This window comes from Zonotrichia albicollis, chromosome 18, assembly GCF_047830755.1.
Source record: "Zonotrichia albicollis isolate bZonAlb1 chromosome 18, bZonAlb1.hap1, whole genome shotgun sequence".
Lineage (NCBI taxonomy): Eukaryota > Metazoa > Chordata > Aves > Passeriformes > Passerellidae > Zonotrichia > Zonotrichia albicollis.
In genome coordinates this window covers 360,100-375,582 of record NC_133836.1, presented here as the reverse complement: position 1 = coordinate 375,582, position 15,483 = coordinate 360,100, and the positions used below count along the sequence as shown (strand labels likewise).

At 45.1% G+C, this 15,483-nt stretch overlaps 1 protein-coding gene across 3 annotated transcripts in view; it reads left to right on the top strand.

Moving 5' to 3' along the window:
- ADGRD1 (adhesion G protein-coupled receptor D1) overlaps positions 1 to 15,483 on the top strand; it is a 106,168-nt gene that overhangs the window by 50,048 nt on the left and 40,637 nt on the right. For all 3 annotated transcript variants that reach the window (XM_074554263.1, XM_074554262.1, XM_074554264.1), the window contains 2 exons: positions 4,996 to 5,069; positions 6,972 to 7,095. In XM_074554263.1, coding sequence (XP_074410364.1) covers positions 4,996 to 5,069; positions 6,972 to 7,095 — 198 coding nt within the window. The remainder of the gene's footprint in view (positions 1 to 4,995; positions 5,070 to 6,971; positions 7,096 to 15,483) is intronic.

Genomic DNA, 15,483 nt, shown 5'->3' with positions numbered 1-15,483 from the left:
GGATTCTCTTAAGAGAATGGCATTTTTATTCAAATGGATGTGGGCTTGAAAAACAGCAAGATCCTCTGATGTTCTACACATTTGAAAGCAGTAATTTTTTTTTTTGCTCTGTGCCATAATTAAAGAAGAAAGCAGCAGGACAATTCCCTCGTCCATTCCCTCCTCCTCTTTCCTCTCTCTTATAGAAATGATATCTGGTAGAGCAGCCAAGATATTTTTCAGTCTGGTGCTCATGGGTCTTTTCATTACTTTTCTGTTCTCACACTGCTTGCCCAGTACAGCAGCTGTTAAATAGACAACTCTGAGAACTGGGGAAGGATATTGGTGAAATATTTGATTAACACTATTTTTGCAGGAAATTGATATGTCAACTATTTTTAGCCTCAGGCAAAGGAATAATCAAACCCAATCCATGTGGCAATCTTCTCCAATTTCAGATGACTTTATAACCTCTGATATTTCACTCATTTTTACTTTTATATTGCAGTCTGTCACAGCCTCCCACCCTTGGTGATTTCATGCAGTTTTTTTAACTGTGTGATTGTCCCATTAGGAAATACATTCAGCAAACTTTCCTGTTGGAAAGTGTTGTGCTCATTGCTTCAGAAAGTGTGTGCTGGCACAGCTCTGTTCACAACAGTGAAACATCTGAAAGTCTGGCTTTTATCCATAACACACTCTAATTCCCTATTCATAACCGAAATTCCTTTTTGTGCAATTTGCCATTTTTTTTCATTACATATGCTAGTTACATCTTAGGGTGAATCAGTCAAATGGACTCTAAATTAAAATAGTTGGCTGATCTGAGCCCCAGATCTGTTGCAATGCAGATTTCGCAGAGCTTGGAAGAAAACAGCCAATACAGCCACCATAGACAGGGGTGATTATTCTTTCTGTCTGTCTTTTTCCAGGTAACTGAGCAGATGAATGTGCCCTAAAGCTTTAATCTTCTGGCTAATTAGGAGAAATAGGTGGAAAGGGAAGTCAATAAACCGTGTGAGCCTGAATAGGTCACGCTAACAGTCAGGATGTCACTGTGAGGACGGAAAATCCTTACATTAGATGCATCATTTTAGTCTCTAATTTAATCCATAGAACAGAATCAAAATTTGTTTTGAACTGTACGCACATAAGTGAGGAAACAGAGACAAATGGAGCTTAGTGGGGTAAATGGTCAGCTGTTTGGATGAGAGGAAGGCCAGCTCCCCGGGCTGGGAGCTGCTGAGCTCAGGTCAGCGCAGCCCTGCCCCAGAGGTTCCTCCTTTCCCCCTGGGGAAGGAAGGCGCTCGCCCTCCGCTCCTGGTGGCACCTCTGATTTCCCAAATGTCTGCGTTTTGAATCCAGGGGGGAGAGGAGAGACCAGCAAATCTCACCAAGGTTCACCCCACCCTCTGTGGCTGCTCTTCCTTGGCAAGCCTTCCCCAGGCAGCTGCTGCCTGTTTTCCTCTGCACTTGTGTTCTGACATTTCCTGCAGCGGCTGTTCCTGAAGGTTCCAGCAGCCCTCTCAGCCCCCCTTCCTGGCCTCCTCTTCCTCCCAGCATGGCCTGTGCCTGGCTCCCACGAGGGCTGGGGTCCCCTCACATCCCTGTGAGCAGCCCTGGGCCCTACTGGGCTCACTGGGGCAGGGGCTCACAGCCGTGGGGTCAGACAGATGGAGAGACAGACAGACTGACAACGCACAGTTATTCAGGCTGGAAAGGACTCAGAGCCTCGGGTGTGAGCACAGACAGACAGACAGACAGACAGACTGACAACACACAGTTATTCAGGCTGGAAAGGACTCAGAGCCTTGGGTGTGAGCACAGACAGACAGACATGCACAGAATTGTTCAGGATGGAAAGGACCATCAGGTATGAGCACAGACAGACAGACAGCACAGAGTTATTCAGGCTGGAAAAAACCCTCAGACCCTCAGGTATGCACACAGACAGACACACAGAATTATTCAGGTTGGAAAAGACCCTCAGACCCTCAGGTGTGCACACACACTGACAATGCAGAGCTATTCAGGCTGGAAAGGACTCTCAGAGCCTCAGGTGTGAGCACAGACAGACAGACAGACAACACAGAATTATTCAGGCCCTCCTAAGCTGGGTCCCAGCAGTCCCTCCTCAGGGCACAGGCTGAGCAGACAGGCACTGACTCTGCCCCTGCTTTGGTGCCTCTTTCAGTGTAATTTTTCCTCTCTCAGTGCAATTCTTTTTGCATGAGAAGCTGCATGTGGCCCCCTCCGTGCAGAAGGAGTGATTTGAATAATTTGGATTACAGAGAGCACGTGCACAGATCCTGGATTACTCAGTGTGCAGGCTTTCCCTCCCCTGAAAGCTTCATAAACTGTCCTTTCACAGGCTTTTAATAAACACTCAAGTGACTTAATCTTTTAGTGTAAAGGCCTACTTGTATTTTAAGCTTTCTGTTATCAATGTCATTAAATCAATATCCTCAGTTCCACAGGATCCAAGCCACATACAAGCTGTCACACACAGTTTAACTTTAAAAGGGCAATATTGAGGTACAGTCAGTTCCTTTTTCATAGATTAGAGAGTACTTTGAAGTAGAGCTGTTGAAGATCAGAGGGAGTTTATTCCTCTGCAGCCAGTTTCTTACGTGTTGGGGGCTCTCCATCCTAATGACAGTTCTGCTGCAGAACTTCAGTGAAGCCTCAGAAGATGAGTGGTTTTTTATGCAGTTATCATAAATGGCACTGAAAGCCTTTTGGAGATTATATAATGGGTGATAAAACACAGGACAGATTCTTTAAGAGAAATAAGGCAAATTAGGATAGACCCTTCTTTGCCATTCTTTAATCTGTTTATCTATTTCTCATTATTATTATTTACTTATTCTTTGTCCATCTGAGTGCACACACAGCTCAGGACAGGTCAGAGCCTCACTTGGTGTGGTTCATTGTCTAATGAGTGACATCTGTGTTTAGAGTTAGGATGGAGAAAAACAAGGACTTGTTTCTTGCCAGAGAGATGTAATTGAGGGTAAAGCATACATCTGGGATTTATTTGTGTAAAACATGCACGACTGCAGTACCATGTCTCCTTCCAACCTGACCCTGAGGTGCCCCTTCCATTTAGAGTATTAGAATCCAGATTTATCCAGAGAAATCTTACAAATCAGAAATGGCAGTTATTGCTCCATCTTTGCTGTCATTACAGCAGATCTTTCTCTCTCTCCCTTTCTGTGGTTTTTTAGCCGCTGTCTGTCACAGAAGTGAAATAAATTGTTATACAAGGCAGCTGTAGGTTCTCTCAGTTGTTCACTTCAGGAGAGATGGCAGATGTCACATCACTGGGCACAGCTGGTGCTGGGTGACAGTGCTGGGGTGACAGTCCTGTATAGTATAGGTGGCCTTTGAGTCATAGTAGAATATCTGTATTGTACTTGAATATCTATATAGGCCTTGCCCTGGCAGGTCCCAGTTGTTCTTGATGGGCTGCAGCTGCGATGTCCTTCATTGGGCTGCAGCTGTGGCTAGTGAGGATAATGGGGATAAAAGGGGTGGGCTGGCCAGGCAGGGAGAGCCTGGAAGGAACAACGTGCAGAAGAAGGAGTCTGTGCTGTGAAGATCTGCAGCCATAAGAAAACACTGAGGAGGTGTGGGGCTCTAGAAATATGATGACAACAGTCCTGGTGTGGCAGTGACAGCACTGGGGTGACAGTGACAGTGCTGGAGGGACAGTCCTGATGTGACAGTCCTCCCTCACAAAGAACCTGACCTGCAGCCCCATCCTGGGACAAAGGCTGGGGAAAAGGTGAGGCAGGAGCTGCAAACCTGGGCCAGGGATGAGCTCAGGGAGATGAGAAAATCCTGTTTCTGCTGGGCAGGGAATGAATGCCCTTATCTGAGCACAGCTGGCAGGCGTGTGGCTCTCAGGAGGAGCCCCGCAAGCCCTGGCTGGGCAGAAATTCGCAGTTATCTCCAGGCAGGAGGGAGCTGTGCTACCTTGTGCCTGACACTCCTGGGAGAGGAGAAGGAGAATTGCATCAGGAACTTCTTGTACTTGGTTGAGTTTCAGCAGGATGAGTGGTGGGGTTTTTTTCTTCATTCCCTAAAACAAGGAGAGCAGAACTTGATTATCTTTGGTCTTGACAGCAGAACGGTGTTGCAATAATCCGAGAGCTGTTAATTCACCAGTGATTTTTTTTTTTTATGTTGAAGACTCTTGTAATTAAAAAATTGCCATAAGGCAGGGCCCACATAATGTGGAATTTAGGGATTTATGTATTAGAAAGGGTTGAACAAACACTGGAAATCCTCTAGTTTGCATATTTTGTCTGTAACAAACTATTACTTCACTCCAATATAATTTGAATAATTTTGTCATCAAGCTCATGTAACGGAGTGGAGAATGGGATCTCAAAGCTTCTGGAATACAGGAGATTGAGTTAGTTGCTAAACCTGTTTATGGAAGATAGAAATTATGTCATTATAATGCTTAGGTGTGCTAAAATAAAATCTTGAATTACAGCATGGCTCTTTCAGTTTGAATGTATGTTTTAAAATAATTGCTGTTGTGGAAAGAAAATGTCTGGGAGTTGGTCATTGTAGTGCACATATTTCAGAGTTATTAATCGTAAAATGTGACATTTTTATTGCACAGTGAGAACAAACGATGAACAAAACCCAAAGAAGCCAAGTATAGCTGAGGAATGATGTCCCAGTCCTGCAGAAATGAACACAAGTTTGTGCTTCTGTACAATTGTGATCCATTTTGCTATTTGCTTAAAGGAGGCACAGATTTCTCATTCAGAGCAGTGAAAGTTTAATCCCAGAGTGTAAAATTAAGGCTGAATATTATCTTTGCATGTTTGGAGCCTGTGTTGGAGATGTGAGGACTGAACAATTTCGCTGCCAGTTCTGGTGTGTTAATCTCTAATCAGTCTCTTGAAATCACTGTAGCAATGAGAATGTGAAGTAGATTAATAGTGGAATTTAGCCCTTTTTAAATGTTCCTTCAGGATTTCTGTTTTTCTCTTGCAGACGCCCAGACAATACAGCCAAGCACTAAATAAAAGCAACAGAGTTCATCTTTACTGTGCATTCCTGGATTATAGGTATGTTGCATAATTCTACATTCTTTAACTTGGTTTTATTAAATTATACTTTGTGATGCTGTGTATTATCCATATTGTTCTTGCTTCCTTTCATTCATGGAAATGGTTAAAGAAATGAAACCACTGGCTTACAAAAACCACAATCTGATTGTTTCTTCTTATCACAGACAGGAGAGCTGGTATTCCCAGCCCCTGGCTTGGGTGGTGGTTTGGAGCTGGAAACATTTTGTGATCAAAGTCGCAGCCTGATACAAATCCTGCTTATCTTGTTTTGTGAGTGAGTCCGCTTGGGCACCTGCTCGGATGCTCCAGGGTGGCAAAGCTCCAGCACAGCTCTGCTTTCGCTGGCTCTGTGCCACAGCAGCCTGTGAAATCAGTATTTCAGAGCTGGGAGTTCTGGCCAATGCGTGGAATGGATAAACATCACGCAATGGCCCATCTTGAATGCAAATTAGAACTAAAGGGAAATAAATATCACCTCGAATTTCACACAGAAAATAAGAGCTATGGAAAAGCAGTAGCTTTTTTTTTTTTTTTTTTTTTAGCACTGAATAAATTTAATTTTTTTTTTCCTTTTGAAATACGCTGCTCTTAGTGAACTCATTGAGAAGGAATACAAATGGTGAATTTTTAATTTCATGGGGATTAACAGGTTTTGAGTGCAAGCCTAATTGATGCAGCAATGGTGTGGGATGCTGTGATCCCTCCTGAGCACCGTGCACTTGGGAAGGTCACAGCAATTGTTTCACTGAAGTTCTGCTCACCTGTGCTGAGCTGCCCCAGCTGTTGGCAGTTCCTCGTTGTTATGGTTACTCACAAATTAGGATAAATTAGAAGCAGGTTTTATGAAGCAAATGAACATGGCTGGGGCATTGCTCTCCACTGGGGCTGGGGCCCTGGAGGCTTTGTGAGGATACAAACCCAGAAATGAAATCTGTCCTTGCAGATATGAAGCAAATGAACATGGCTGGGGCATTGCTCTCCACTGGGGCTGGGGCCCTGGAGGCTTTTTGAGGATACAAACCCAGAAATGAAATCTGTCCTTGCAGATGAGCCAGGATGGGTTTATTCCCTGTGCGCTGTAGTTAGTCTGGTTTCTGACCCACAGCAGAGTCTCTCTGAGAACTCAAGGAGGTCCTGAAGGGCAGGGGCATGAGGTAATACCTCTCTTTAAGAGGGGAGCACAGACCACTCAGCCAGTCTGCAGGACTCGGAGAAATACCAGAAGAGATGAATATTTCCTGTCAGACAGGGGGTGGGTGACCTGTGGTGCCTGATGGACCTTCTGGGTCCCCGCCCCACCCCAAGGCTGGCAGGGCACAGGGAATTCTGGCTCGTCTCAGGAAAAGCCAGCTCATGAGGATCACCGCTCAAAAACAAAGCGAAGTGGCTGAGGATGCTGAGAGCAGCCCCGCAGCCTGCCCAGCCATTCCTGCAGCAGGAGCTGCCCTCGGGTGCAGGGACACAGCTGACCTGGAATTGGTGCTGTCAGCCTGTGTTGCTGTGACACTGGGCAAGGGTCAGGCACCACAGAACACTCTGATTTTGGGGGCTTTGCAAGATATTGACTTGTCTGGTACTACAGTTCTCAGAACTGGGTCTGGGTGAAATGCCATAAATGAGATGCAAAATGTAATGTAAATGTAGTTATCATTCATTGATGATAAAACTGGGAACAGGTCTCTAGAGACGTTCATGGAGGGCTCTGATCTGTGCCTTGTCCTGTGAATATTTTCCTTTGCTGTTTCCATGGTGGAACTGAGGGGACACTCACAGTGTTGGGGGGTCTGCAGCCTGAGATGCCTCCAGACCTTTCCGTGTCCTGTGCAGCACAGAGCACGTGGAGTTAACCTCCAGCAGGGGCATTTTGGCAGGGATAACGTTTGGTTTCTGTGCCCCCAGCAACGGAACCGGGGTCTGGTCCGACGAGGGCTGCGTGAGGCAGAGTGGGGACCTCAACTACTCCGTGTGCCTCTGCAACCACCTCACCAACTTCGCCATCCTGATGCAAGTGGTGCCCCTGCAGGTGAGGCTCAGCAGGGCGGGGACTCTGTCTGGTAGAAATGAGCCATAAATGCATCAGTTACACCCTCTCATCGCCTAAGTGACTGAAACTGGGGGCACTTATACCCCGCTTGTATTTATTTCTTGTTTCTGTTGTGTTGTCCAGAGAGTTTAATTCACACCCCAGCCCTTTGTGTCAGTCTGTCCACTTGAAGGGGGGCTGGCTTCCTCAGGTCATCCCGTTTTTATCTAGCCGTTATTATCTTTATTGCTTGTAAAGCACCTAATGGCCCCATCTGGTTTCCAAGTACAGTTTTTCTAGGAACTCTTCAGGCTGATAATAAAATGTAGCTTTGCCTCAAGACCTCCCATCTTGTAAGGCAGAAATGTCTTGGGAGAAATGTGCTATTATTAACCCTGTTTTAAGGAGCAGCATTCAGGGAATTAGCCAGGATTAAACAGGACAGCACCAATTAAATGCCACTGAAAGATTGGTTGGTTCTCCACTGGGAATAGTTCTGAAGGGCCCAGCTTTCAACTAAACAGATTTAGGATTGTGATGATTAATGGGATGCTGCCATAAGTTTTAGTGTCATGTGATATTAGTAATAAGAGATCAAAGATATTTCACACAGAATTCTTTGGAATGAGGTTTTCCCGAAGAGGTCTGAAACACATAACTGGGATAGGCTGGATGTGAATGGACCTTCCAGTGCCTCACAGTCCTGTAATAGCTCCATTTTCAATATTTTCTCTCTCCTTTAGTTTTTGGTCTGATGCATTTACATCCACTAGAATATTTTTACACAGCTTTGTTTTCCCCTTTATGATAAAAAGAAAATCTCATCCCAAACCTTTGTCCAAGACGTTTCCTTTAAATGGACCGTTTAGGGTTTTCTTCTGGTACTAATGTTTCTAACTGGTGAAAAGAACTGTTACCTTCATTGTGTGATTGGCACGAAGATGAGAGTCAGGCAAGACAGAATTCTGCCTTTTGAGCAGCCACAAATTCCCAAAACGCCTGCTAAGTAAACCCTGCTGAACCAACCTGACAATTGGAAGCTTCTCCCAGGTGTCCTTGGAACCCTCTTAAGCAAATGCTAAAATGCTGTGGGTTTTGAGCACATCCTTGTGTTTGCTCACCATGCTCAGGAATTCGTGAGCCAAGGTTCAAAGGGCCCCTTTAAATCTCCCCTTGGAACAAATGCTCCAAGACATTGCTGCAGTGATGTCAGATCTGATCTTGAACTTTTGTGTATTTTAATCTTCTTCTCATAAATGAAGTGCACAGATAATACGAAGCAAGTGAAGGAGGGTGGGAGTATGCAATTGCCACATTTGAACAGTTCTGTTTACACAGCTACAATACATCTGTGGCCAGACAATTTGAAATGGATTGCGTTTTTTTGTATGAACACTGTTTTTGACAGAATGTTTGTTTTTCTCTGGATTCTGGAAAAAATTAGATTCTTACCCAAAAGGCTCTGCTTTTCATAAAAATTGGAAATAAGTTATTGGAGATGAACTGCCTGAAAACTGTAGATTTTTTCATCAAAAGCTGTATTTTGGTACCAAAAAAAAAAGGGGAGAATTAACTTTTCATGGGAACTCTCTGGGTGTTTTACACTTCCCTTCTCCCGTGGAAAGTGCCATTCCCTTTCTCCCCAGGGTACAGATAAATCAGCTCTCAGGGGAGCAGAGCCTTCCATGCAGCAAAACCAGGGCGCACAGTTCTGCCAGCCCCGGCAGAAACGCAGGCAGCTGCACAGAAAACAATTTCAAAAAGCTAAAAAGGGGGATACTGACAGCTGTGTTCTCATGTTCCTTAGCACTGCAGAACTGTTATTAATTTATGCTCCTGCCTTGGGGAGGAATTACGGTGTCCCACGTAGATTCCATTTTATTCCACTGAGACATTCATAGGAAAGAAACTGCAGGGCGTCTTGCATTTGCTGCTGCTGTCTCTTGAACACTGGAAATGCTGAGATGAGGGGGCTGATGAACTGTCAGACGTGTGTGGCACAGGCTGTCAGGTGGGTGTAATTTCTGGGGAGCACAGAAATGCCAGAAAGTTCTTGAGAACAAGCTGTGAGTTCTCCATTTTCCTTCTTGATCTTTGCTCAGGACAGGTTAGGTTAATTCAGTTGCTGTTCTATTGTTTGCCAGCTGGAGATAATCTCCAAAGGCTGAAATCTGCTGAGATGTAAAATCATTTTTATTCCAATATTCAGAGAAAGGAATTGAAAGAGACTAGTCACAAAGGAAAATTCAAAATTCTGGGATATTAATTTAAATGTGACAAAATGAACCTTGACTGTGATGTCTGTGGGCTCTACACCAGGATGGGGAGAGCTTTGAATGCTGTGAATTAGCTAAAACTGAGCTGGGATTACAAACGTGGCTGTGCAGCACTCCAGATTTTGCACTGGTTTCAGCAGGAGCCCTAAGGCACTGCAGCCAGGCTGGTTGTGAAAGAGGGACACACAGAATGCTGCTGCTGAGCTCAGCTCAGCGCCTTCAGAGGTGCGGTAATAACGAGTTTATTTTGGATTGAATGACCACCTTGGAAAGCCCCAGGCATGTGGTGCTCAGCTGTGAGCCTGGCACTGCCTGGTGCCCTGCTGAGGGCTGAACTGTTTGTGTTCTATCACTCTGGGTTGTGTCTGTGTCAGCCTGGCCCGCATTCCTGCTCGCTGACATTCCCTTATCTTGCTGGTCCTCACCGGAGAATGATAGCATTTATTTTGAATTCTGCAGATTAGTGGTCATCCACTGGCTTAAACAAATAAACGAGTTGATTGAAGGTAAGATGGGGCTGCAGATGAGCAGAATGTTCCTGAAGGAACGTGTTCAACCCTTGACTGCCTTTCAGAAGTGTCAGGGGTGTCATTAAGGTCAGCAGGCAATCAGAACGTGGGGATTGCAGGGAGCTCTTGGACAGCTCTGGCCAGGTCAGTGACACAGAGCATTGCGCAGTGCCACCTTCCCAGGAGCTGAGACTGAGCATTGCTCAGTGCCACCTCCCAGCACACTCTGGTGTGGGACAGTCACAGGGCCTGAGCATTGCTCAGTGCCACCTTCCAGCACACACTGGCGTGGGACATTCACAGAGGCTGAGACTGAGCATTGCTCAGTGCCACCTCCCAGCGCACACTGGTGTGGGACAGTCACAGGGGCTGAGACTGAGGATTGCTCAGTGCCACCTTCCCAGGAGCTGAGCATTGCACCTCCCAGCACACACTGGCTCACAGGAGCTGGGCACACATGAAGGGGTTTCTCTCAAGCTTTTCCTCCTGATGGGGAACCTGAGGCAGGGGGGAGAAGTCCCTCTAGCAAACAGATCATTGCTGCAGCTGCACTTTGGGAATTCCTGTGCACAGGGCATGTTCCAGGCTCTCCTCCATCCAGCACAAACAACTGGGGAGCACTGGAGCACCGTGCAGCTGTGGTGGGAGAAGGGAGGAGCCCATTTGTCTGGATGTGTTTGTTCCCTGTGGGGAAAGGCTGGGAGGAGCAGAGGCAGGGCCAGGAGCTGCCCGAGGGGTTTGCAGCAGTGTCCTGCTGGATGGGACAGGGGACATGGCACATCCCCTTGGGCTGGGGGCCCAGCTCTGTGCTGGGGGCTCTGGGCAGGGGCAGTGGTAGGAACCGTGGCAGTGTCAGGAGAGGCAGAGCAGCAGCCCTGGCACACACAGGAGCTCTCCTTCCTCGACAGCAGGAGCCCAGCCCAGCACAGAGCTGCACCAAAAAGGGCTTCACAGAACGTTGAGATGCTGTTGCTGCATTTTGGGCAGCTTCGCTCCCCCCGTCCGTCAGGGGCCCTCTGCTCCTGCCAAGGAACATGCCAGCCATCTGGCAGATTTGTTTTTGTAGTGATCCAACAGCTCCAAAGCGTGCCAGGCTATTTGTACCATCTGCCACGAAAATGTCACTTCAGCTAAAGGATGGTGGACACCTGGGGACCCAGGGTTCAAAAATCCTTTTAAAGAGCAATCATTTTCTCCCACAGAAAAATAGAGTTTGAACCTTGGGTCCCCCTCCCCCAGAACAGCAGTGCACGACACAGCTGAAATATTTATGTCTCCTAAACCATTCTCTAAATTGCTCTTTTTTCCTGCTTTTCCTCTTGCTGTCTTTTCCAACTGTGAGAATATAAAAATGGCTCCTATAAAGTTCACATGTGGATGGACATTTTCAGCTAAGCAGGAGTGTTATACAATCTGTGGTAGAAATTGTTTGGGGTTTTGAACACGTTTTCTGCATTTCTAAAGCTAGAAATGACTTTGTTTTTATGCCATTTGTAGCCTGTTCACAATTCAGAAGAGACCATGAATCAATACAGTTCAAGCAGCTCACCAATAGGCTTGTAAGCAGACAAGTGTTTATACAGGGAAAATACTTAAAACTGTCTGATCTTTATGGTGGAGCTGTAGAAACAACCCTTAGCATTTTTAGGGAGCCCAGGATTGTGAAAAGGTTTGGGTATTCATCTGTGAGCTTCTATTTACAAAAAGAAAGTCATCCCGAATTTCTTTTCTTGTGGCAATATATGTGTTTTTATTTTAGCTTTCACTGTTATAGCTGAGTTTTGATAATGCATGGCTGACTGAGAAAAAGGTGCATCAATTCTGCTCATAAAGGCTGTTTTGAGAAAGTCCTGGTATTGCAAAATGCTTTAAAAATATGGGGGATAGATGGGTAATTTATCAGTTTGGAGCATTGTTTCCTAAATCTAATATTGCAGTTATTAATCAAACTGCACTCTGTGTACAATAAAATAGCAGTCTGAAACCATAAGCTTTCTTCTTAAAGTTTTCAGCCAGCTCCACACTCAAATAGGACAATGAAATGGAAATAATGTGGCACTCTCAGATTTCTGCTGTTTTGTAATTTTTGTATAATTACTTTTCTCAGCATGCTTTTCATTGCTGGGAACACGAAAAGAATAACGCCTAAGTCCAGTAATTTTTCTTTGTGTTGCATATTTAAAAATTGGATAGGCACTGTGATTTTTTTGGTCCTTGTTCATTACCAGTGACATTTTGTGTAACTGAAAAGATCTCCACAGACAGTTCAGACAGCCTCAGCCATCAGATGAACAAAGATAAATCAGCCTGGCTGTTTATTCCAGCGCTGCTTTGTAAACTTTCTTTGCTCTCTCTCACTCTCTCCCCTTGCCCCTCCGTTTCATGGCAGGGATTGTTGTCCCTGTGCAGGAGCACATCTGAGCATTGTCCCTGGGTTTGGGGATCCGATCTCTTTTGTGCTTAGGGCACCCGTGCTATCTTCCCTGAAAATCGAGCCCTGTTCTTGATTTTAACTTGGTTTTCTTGATTTTAACTTGGTTTTCTTGATTTTAACTTGGTTTTCTTGATTTTGAATTTGTTCCTTCCTTTGCTGTTCCATCCCTCTGCCAGCACAGCTCTGTGATTTCCATGTGAGGAAATTGGAGAATTTCTGGTTGTCCCCAATCCCACAGAATTACACGGGAAAACTTGGGCCAGTGCTGCAGGATACTAAACCCTCAAATTCCGTAGAGAATTGTTTGGCAGTTACTGAATTTCACTCAGCAGGGGAGAGCAAAAATGACTTTTTATTTTGGAAAAGCACAAATCTTTAAGAGTGCTATAACTGTCAAAATAAGTGCTTTGTTTGAGAAGCATGATAGAGTATCTATTTTAATCAGAAAACTCACCAAAAGAACACAGATTTCCTTTCTGTAATGGAAATGAAAGCACTGAACCAGAAAAGGCAGAAAAAACCCACCCTGCTCTGCGCTAACAAATTTTAGAAGAACTTGGAAATGTCAGCTTTTCTGATCCCCAAACTTCATTATAATCTGGTACCACCTCACAACTTGAGTCCTTCCTCCCTGCCATGCTTCCTTCAAGCTTCATTTGAACTAAGAACTTTGAGATTTGTAATGAGCAGAACCCCTACTGTTTGATGACACAGTGCCCAGAGCTACTTTGAAAGATGATGCAGGCATTTAGAAATACTAATTAATATCTTGGCAGAGATATTTGGAAAATCCTGTATTTTTCGTGTCACAGTGAAAAGTTTTAAATAAGCAACGCCAGGCTGGGCTGGCTGGAGGGAAATGTGCCTTTAATCCTGAAAAGCCCCCTCTGCAGCACTTTGTTGGAAATTGCTGGGAACTGTGGAGTTAATAGAGAAAGGGAATTCAGAAACAATTCTGCTGGAAATGGCAGATAAAGATGATTGCATTGTGAAGCGTGACTCTCAGAGGCCTTTTTTTCTTTAAATTCGCAGTATCTGATGCATTGTGGCTTGAGAAAAGAAGTTTGTGCACCAAATTGGGCTTTTCTGTGGGTGGTGATTGTACAGTGCCACTCGGCATGGCCCCACCAAAACCCACCCTGTGCTCTCAGGGAGCAGACTGAGCCTCCTGAGCTCACCGCAGATGTTCATTTCAAAAATGGAATGTTATGTACCTAACAAAGTGCTTGGCAAGCTGAAGGAAAACAGAGATTTGTATTGTTGTTATTATTATTTAACATATAAATAAAGGCCTCTCTGGACTGAGATTGAATTTCAGCAGCCTTTCTGGAGGCAATTAAAACCATTAGCTTCATCAGCCAAGGCCAGCGTTGTAATGTCTCTGAGACACTCAGGCTGCCAAAGTTAATTATTCATCCTTTTCTTAATTGGATTCAGATTACATTTTAAAGGTACAACTCCAGTGGATTTGGCTGTAACTGCTCCCCAGGAGATGCTCAGGGAGGATGTTCAGGTTTGCAGAGGGTTTGGGGGGATTTCAGTGCTGGGCAGCCCCTGCAGATCTGTCAGATAATAACCAGGAAAATCCGTCTGCACTGCAGGGAGCTTCCTGGTGGGGAATTTCCTGTGGGATGCAAAGCTGACCAAAAGGGAGATGAAAATCCAACTCATTTTTCTGTTTGGACTTGGGGCAGAATGCAGTTGTCATGGCATTTCCAGCAGTGAACAAATACCTGGTTTAGTGAAATTTATCCACTCATGGGCACATGCAGACATATCCTGGGCTGTGCCAGGGAGTGAGGCTGAAATACCAACCAGGGCAGTGATATCCTCCTCAGCTTGCAGGACTCATCTTTGGGGCTATGAAACCTTTTTTGGTTCAAGAACTTGCCTTTTTCTGGAGGATGAATTGTTTTTCATAAAGGAGATTTCTAAAGCAGTTTGGACAGCGAAATTACTGCTTTTGGTGTCTAAAGAGTGAAGCTGTAACTTGGTACAGCTGTCAGGATCGGCTATGACAAGCCCTGGTTGAAGTATTTGAGCTCAGCCTTGGTCTGATGCGTGACCTCTGAAGGCAGAAATAGAGAGATGATTTGCAGGATGTGAAGGGAAAATTTTAGGTTAGAAGTGCCTTCCTTTGGAGAAAGCCAGAAGTTCACTCTCTGCCAAGCAGAAGAGTGCAGCCAGTGGCCTGAGAGGTGAATAATTTGGAAAGGGACAGGAGGGCAATGTGCCCTGGAAAAAGGGAGCCCTGAGCAGGGAGCCCAGGCAGGTGCTCTGGGGCTGCTGCGCTCCTCTGTGTGGTCACTCAGTAACTACATATAAATAAGGAGCTTTTCTCCTCTGGACACACACCATTTTTCCTGTGGAGCCTACTGAATAAGGCTTTCAGCCTGCATGACCTTTCCCAGCTCCTCCAGATACAAAAGTACCATCTCATTATTGTAATATATTTTCATCTCCCTTGCAGTTATTTATAAACAGAGGGGTTAGATATCACTTTTTTTTTTTTTCCTCCTGTGAACAGCATTATAAATGAAGGATTTGTACTTGCAGTCTGAGCTGGAGTGTTTCCAGGAGCATTTCTCAGCTTGCTTGTGAGGCAGTTTTTGCTTGCCTGTGAGTGTCCAGCAGCAGTAACTGCTGTTAGGAGGGAGAGCAGGGCTAGGGCAGTGCCCCAGGAGGGAGGATCTGCTCCATCCCTGCTTTGGCCAGGCTCCCAGCAGCACCCAGGGGTGGTACAGCCTAGGCTGAGAGGGTGGGAGGAATTTTTGATTTTACCTTGTCAAAGCCGAAGCTCAGAAACATCTGTGTCTTAGTGCTGGTGATTGCTGACACTCCTGACTGCATGAGCTCGTTTCCTGGCTTTTCAGGGTAAAAGAACGACCATATCAATGCAAGGAAGCTAAACATTTTAGAAGAAAGGAATAATTTAATGTAGATTGGGACAAGTGTGAGAATCAGGCTCATGGGATGACTTCACAGCTTGCTCAATGTTTTATTTCGTACTTTTAAATGCTATTTTCCTTAATAATAGCATTACAGCTTGATTAGAGTTTTTGTGCTGACTACAAAAACATCCCAAATCACTGTTTTACATTTCACATCATGCAGGAAGTCTGTAAACTTTCAAAAAGACAAGCTGAGGTAAGGTAAAATCAGCCCTTAT